Genomic DNA, 6470 nt, shown 5'->3' on the forward strand with positions numbered 1-6470 from the left:
CCGTGCGTGAGCGGTACCGCATCGACGATGAACTTGTGCATCTCAGATACGTCAAACTTGGCCCGGCTGCGCTCTGCCTGAAGCGCGTCGGCTGTCGACGGGTACATTGGCTCGAGTCCCTTGGGAATTTGCATGGTTTGTTATTAAAGTACAGATAAAAAGAAAGCTCGGGTTTATCTAGCAAAAAAGGGGAGGAAGAAATAACTGGGTTGTTTGTTTTTTGCTGTTCGAAAGAGGGCGTGCCCTGAGAAACGCGATGCTAAACCTTTTTATATGCATCTTCTGAGAAGCCCCACCCAAGGCGCATATGCAGACACGGAGCATGCCCAAACGCTTCCCGGAGGGCTGCGACCACGGCCGAGCTCCCCGAAGCTCCAACAAAAAACTCTCCGCATTCTCACTCTGTCCGACTGGTATAGGAAGATCTACACGTGACTGCTCCCGTTTTGACTGCTATTTCTCCAGTTGTCCTTCTTTCACAAGGACTGCCTGAAAGCGGAAAGACCCATGGGAGGGCTCAAACCAAATTCGGCCAAGCACGGGCTCACGAGCTGGCCCACGCTCCGCTCATGCTTATCTTTTTTCCTCTCGTCTACTCGGGCTCGGAGTTCGCTGGTTCGGGCGAAAAAGCCTTTCCGTTCTGTGGTAGATTTTTGCAGCATGCGCAAGGGGGTCGACACATGCCACGCATGCCACATAACTCCTGCATCGAGGCTTTGCCTTACCGGCCCGTTTTACAAAAACTATGCATTGACTTAAATCGGCCCAAACCCCCTCCCTCAAAAATCTGCATCGTCAGCTGAAATCGTCGTTGGCAGCTCAGGAATAATGATCAGCGATTCCGGCGACAATTCATACTTCCTGGCCAGCTTGACGAACCTTGCATACAGAAACGTCGCATTCTCCTGCACCTCAAAGATCTCGCGGTGGTGGAAATACGCGTGGGCAAAAATCCGATATATCCTTCTGGCCATGCTCTGGAAATGCTTCATCGACGTCTCGGCACATACAGCCGGCTCGGAAACGACCCCTGGTTGTTCAGCTGCCCGATCGCATAGTTCACCGTGTGCACAGAATACCCGATCGCGCTGCATGGCTTCGGGTGCCCATGCCCGGCGCAGAAATAGGTGTCTTCGTTAGCCCGCATCATCGGGCAGCCGGTCTCGGTGCACTCCCGGTGCATCTCCACTATGTACCAGCCAAGCTCTATGCAGATTTGCCGCATGTGCTCGTACAGCCAGACCGTCTTGTCCATGCCCACAGGCACCTGCAAAAGGTCGTCGATGTCGTACCGGTGCGTCCGCAGAAGTGATTGCAGGTACTCTTGGCCGGCCATCGATGAGTCGATCTCTGCGACACTATCGTACGACCACTTGAAGCAGTCCTACTTGAAGACTTTTATGCTGGTGTTAGCCCAATGGCAGTCTCACTCACAATTGAATGTGATTGCGAACCCGCTGATTGTCGGCTGTCATTTTCTTTTTCCTCCGCACCTCTTCTTTGGTTCCTGGTAGATTGATATTTTGCCGCTGGCTCGTTTGGTCGCCAATGCTTTCAACTGCTTGCGCTGCCATTAGGATACTATGTGAATATGTTTGTGAATGTGATAGCCATACATGGCGCCACCCGTGTACATGTATCCAACATATGCTTGGCGGCCAGATGCATTATTTATGGAATCACAACGACCATGTCATATGACCGACAATCGTCACAAAAAACATGCTAGGTCTACGACTGCCTGTGCTTGCGGTGCTCAGCATAGCTCCACAGATGCTGCAAGAACAGATTCCAATTGACCCCGAACGCGTCGTCAACATGGACGAACCGCACCCCCAGCTTCGTCTCGACCTCGGCATTCCTGGCCTCATCATCAAAGAATATCATCGCTCATACTCCACTCCCGAGTCCCTAGCCAGGTTCCGGAAATGCGTCACCTTTGAGCCCGGATAGATCTCCATGGAAGTCAATACATTCTATCATCTTTTTCTTCTTCACTCCAATGTCCGACTGGATCTCAAAGAGCGCCAGAACCTGCTTCGCCCACTCGGCGCGGTCCGGTCCGTGATGCTATGCCGATGCGCGTGTTGGGCAGCTGCATGATTAGGTCCAGCACTCGCGGTACATCCGAGAACAGCTCCATTGTGTCGCCATACCGGTCCTTCACCTTGTTGTTTGCTGCGAGCCGGTACGGCGGCCCGTTCGTGTGCGTATCAATCCAGCAGGACCACAGCGTGAAGTCGAGGTCGAATACGATTAGCTCAGGGAGAAACTCCGCCTCCTCTTTACGTGGGTCCCATCCAAGTGCCTCCAGCTCAGGGATGGGTGTGGGCTGGTGCAACTTTGACCTGCTCAAAAGCCGCGAATGTCTCGTCATTTGTCCAAAAAATAAAAATGTAGCAACAGTCCACGGTATGAAAAATGAATAAAAATAGCTGCGGTCCGGGACCTGAGGATTTTTAGTTCTTATTTAATTGGATTCTGTTGGCGTGGCACATGGCCCGCCTAATGATCCTGACTGATCTCTTGTTTCGGCCGACCGCTGGACCAGCTGCGCAAAATGGCTCTCTGGGTCATGGCGCAGGTTGTCTGGGGCTCCGGACTCACAGATCTTGCCATCCTCAACCACCAGGACCATGTCGCTGCCCAGCGCATTCTCCACCCGGTGTGCAATCGAGATGACAGTGCAGCCAGCAAACTCGTCGCGGATCAGCTGGTGTAGGAGATTGCTGGTCCCACTATCAATGGCTGCGGTGGACTCATCCAGCACAAGGACCTTTGGGCGCTTCAGTAGTGCCCGTGCCAGGCATATCTGCTGCTGTTGACCAACGCTCCATCCGCCGCCGTTCGGAAGCACGGGGCTGTCAAGAGCAACGTCCGACATGCCGACTGCTATCAGACAGCGTTGGATCTCTGAGTCAGCGTGCTTTCTGAACGGATCCAGGTTGTTGCGCACAGTGCCAGTCAACAGAACCGATGTCTGCGGCACGACTCCCAGATGGCTGCGCAGAGCATGTAAGTCAACAGTGCCAATGTCGACGCCATCGATCAGGATTCTGCCCTCACTGGGCTTGAGCAAGCCAAACAGCGCCATGGCAATGCTCGTCTTGCCCGCCCCCGTCCGTCCAACAACACTGACATGCTGCCCAGGTCTGATAGTGAACGACATCCCGCTGAGCGCACGCTTGCCATCGACACTGTACCGCGCAGTCACATTGTCAAATACAACCTGCCCCCTCGCCGGCCAGCTCTCACCCACCGGCTCGCACTTTGCTGTGTCTGCCTGCTCCGGCTCTAGCCTGCTGTAGTGAATGTAGCGCGCAGACTTTGCAATATTCTCTCGAATAAAGTAACTCTTGCGCACGAAATGCTGCATTCTGGATAGCAAAACCCCGTACACATATGCACCACTGCCAGGTTCTCCGGTTCCACGCTCATCCCACAAACAGCTGCTACTGTATATGCAACTGCATGCGCTACATCGCGTATCAACGACATGCTCATGTCAATCCACGTTTCCACACTATCCTCCGACCGAATCGCCCGTGACAGGTCGTCCAGCAATCCAAACATCTGCTGGTTGGCATACTGCTGGTTCGAGAACGCACGGATGGTCACGGCTCCCTTGATTGACTCTTGATACAGGTCATGGATCTTGATGTTGCTTTTGGACTTTGCCGCGACGAATGCCGTGAGCGGTCTGCTGCTAAGCCGGAAAATATACAGAATCAATCCAAACACCACCACAGTATATCCGAGCATGACTGGATGGAAACTGAAGACAACCCAGATCTCAAACACGAGCTGGATGATGTTCAGTATGGTGTCTGCTACATTCGCTGGCAGCATATTATCCACTTCAATTTGGCCGTCAGTAAATAGTCCAATAATGCGGCCAGCTGGTACAGCTGAGAAGAACTGCAGTGAGGCGCTGGCTACGCTTTGCATTAGCTCCCGGTGTGTCTTGATAAACATCGAACGCCGCCAAATAATCTTGGGCCACAACCTTCCGCCTAACTCGGCCATGCATTCAGCTGTCAGCCAGATCAGGCAGGTAATAAAGTGCACGTACGTCGGGCTGTAGCTGCTAGCCGAGGTGTGCGCGTCAGCATAGTCGGTTGAGATTATTGGGATAGGCTTCGATAGCCACAGCTTTGTGTTCTTGGCTACAAAAAATCGACCGACAGCTGCCACAACATGTCCCAGAATGGCCACAATGCCACACCGGCGCACGACATATCGCACTATAGTCACAAGTTGCGAGAATGATTCCCCATGCACCGGTTCATATGCGTCGTTACCTCGGTCACTGTTGCTCGTAGAACTGCCTGCTGGGTAATTTGAATGCGCACTTCTAGGGGCGTCAATAGCAATGATTCATCTGGAGATTCAGACAAGCGATGTGACTGCGAAGTCAGGGTACTACCAGCGATGGAATTCCAGGACCAGGTTTCTTGTTAAACCCTGATAGTGTGCGCAGTTCGTTGGACTGCGAGATGAGCGTGCCAAATGGGACTGGGCTGTGGATCTCGCCGTCGATAGCCAGGCTGACCGCATCTGCTCGCGCCAACACATTGACCTCGTTGGAGATGATGATACGCGATGTATGCTTGAGCAGGCCTGTTGCACTCGAGACAACGTTGGCAAACAGCCGGCTGCCCACATGCACGTCAACCGCCGAGAAAATGTTGTCGAGCAGATACAGCTCAGCCTTAGCATAGACTGCTCGTGCCAGAGCAATGCGCAGCCGCTGTCCGCCAGACAGTGCGATTCCGTTGTCTCCAACAACCGTCTGGTCGCCATCAGACATCCTGTCAAGGTCGTACTGCAGCTCGCATACGTCGATGACTCTGGCGTACCACTGGGGGTCAAGGTCCCTGCCGAAGGTGACATTGGCGCGAATTGTGCTGTTGCTGAGCCACGGCTCCTGCGACACGTATGCGATGCCAGAGGACGGTCGAAGCATCGTGCCGCTGATGTGGTCCATTTCGCCGAGGATCGCTGATAGCAGCGACGATTTGCAGGCGCCGACTTTGCCTGCCACTGCAATCATTTGGCCCGGCTCGCACTTGAAATTGACACGAATAGTGCCTCGGTTTGAGCCTGTGCTGCTGCCTTCTGGTGTGGAAGCTGCCCGCCATCTGAACACTCCCGAGGATATCTCGACTCTGTACTTTTCGTTGGACTCGCCAGCGGTGCGTGTCCCTTGAGTCATCAGGTCATCGGTTCCGCCAAGTAGCAAACTACGGACATGCTCACATGGCAGCTTTGCTGATATCCAGCTATCCCATGCTTTTGGAACATCGAGTAGTAACAAAAATAGCTCCTGTAATATCGCATGTACAAGGACAACATGCTCTGCTGAAATGTGCTCAACACCCGGTAGCCCACCGCTGCTGGGATCAGCTAGTCGGTTAACTACCATGCTGTAGATAAGCAACGAGATAACAGGACCGCTCTGAAGGCAGGTGGTATATACCACCTTCAACAACTCGTCCATAACGGTAGAAGAGATGGCTGAACCGAGCTCGTTTCCTTCGCGTATTGTCTGTATCTGCCGGACAAGATACCTTTCCCACCCGAGCATACGCAACGGAACAATATTCTCAATGAGCTGCGTCAATAGTGAGGTACGTCTGCTTGTCGCTGCCCCAGATGCCTTATTGTAGTCGTCAATTTTGTCCAGGATATGCACGCGCACTGGGAAGTACATCAGGATGGTAAATATGCCAACCGCAACAGCCCATCCAACCTGCGTGTAAAACATATAAACCCCGACTGCAACACGCAAGGGCAGCCATATGGACTCGCACAACCTGATAATATGCTCGGCGAGAACTTTCGAGCTCTGCATCCCACATAGCTGAAGATTTGTGCCCTCTGCTTCGGCTACCAGCGCAAGATTTGGTCTGTCGATCGCCTGCTTGTGGACGGACGCCGTCAAAACCGTGCGCAGCATCAGTTTGGTTGTGTCGCGGATATCAATCAGGTTCTGTTCTAGGATGGTGCTGCCAATCGACAGGGCATTATACGCGACCAGGATCCCATACACGCTACCAGATCCGTCAGTGTGGAGTTCGTGCAGTAAACGTGACAACAAAAGTGGTTTGGATATTCCACACATGCCAACAAGAAGGCGCAGCCCACTGGTAAGGAAAAGATCCGACGCAAAGGCATGTAGGATGGCGTGTACCAGAGATCGCCTTTTGCTACGGAGTTCATGCTGCCAACAGCTCGTCAGCCGAGCCAGCAAGGCTTCTGCCTTGAGGGTGTGTGTTAGTGAGATTTGACCAATGTCAACCTCTGGTGTCTCGCTCTCGGCGACAAGCAGTCGATAAACCCAGAAATAAGTGGCACGCGAAATCAGCGATCCAATTCTCCTCAGCCCGGCATCTTCCAACACACCCCCACTCGGAGTCCCACCCACCATTACTGAGCCCAGTGCACATTGCGTCCAGCACAGGTATACA

At 53.2% G+C, this 6470-nt stretch overlaps 1 protein-coding gene across 1 annotated transcript; it reads right to left on the minus strand.

The window, feature by feature from the left end:
• Nucleotides 1–1597: 1597 nt before the first annotated feature.
• Nucleotides 1598–2777, minus strand: DL89DRAFT_272635 (uncharacterized protein). Its single transcript, XM_040888998.1, has 3 exons — nucleotides 2117–2777; nucleotides 1938–2070; nucleotides 1598–1889 (listed from the first exon to the last, which is right to left on the minus strand). Exons 1-3 carry the CDS (start codon nucleotides 2375–2377, stop codon nucleotides 1732–1734), a joined length of 552 nt encoding a protein of 183 aa, XP_040739189.1. The 5' UTR covers nucleotides 2378–2777; the 3' UTR covers nucleotides 1598–1731.
• Nucleotides 2778–6470: the final 3693 nt, after the last annotated feature.

The sequence above is a fragment of the Linderina pennispora genome (genome assembly GCF_002104995.1).
Source record: "Linderina pennispora strain ATCC 12442 chromosome Unknown DL89scaffold_117, whole genome shotgun sequence".
NCBI lineage: Eukaryota > Fungi > Kickxellomycota > Kickxellomycetes > Kickxellales > Kickxellaceae > Linderina > Linderina pennispora.

Bases quoted from the DNA above. Each gene is read 5' to 3' on its own strand.
- DL89DRAFT_272635 (XM_040888998.1), bottom strand. From the start codon at position 2,377: ATGACGAGACATTCGCGGCTTTTGAGCAGGTCAAAGTTGCACCAGCCC. The intron at 2,071-2,116 runs GTGCTGGACCTA...GCATCGGCATAG, and splicing joins TGTTCTCGGATGTACCGCGA to CATCACGGACCGGACCGCGC. The intron at 1,890-1,937 runs GTGACGCATTTC...GTGGAGTATGAG, and splicing joins AGATCTATCCGGGCTCAAAG to CGATGATATTCTTTGATGAT.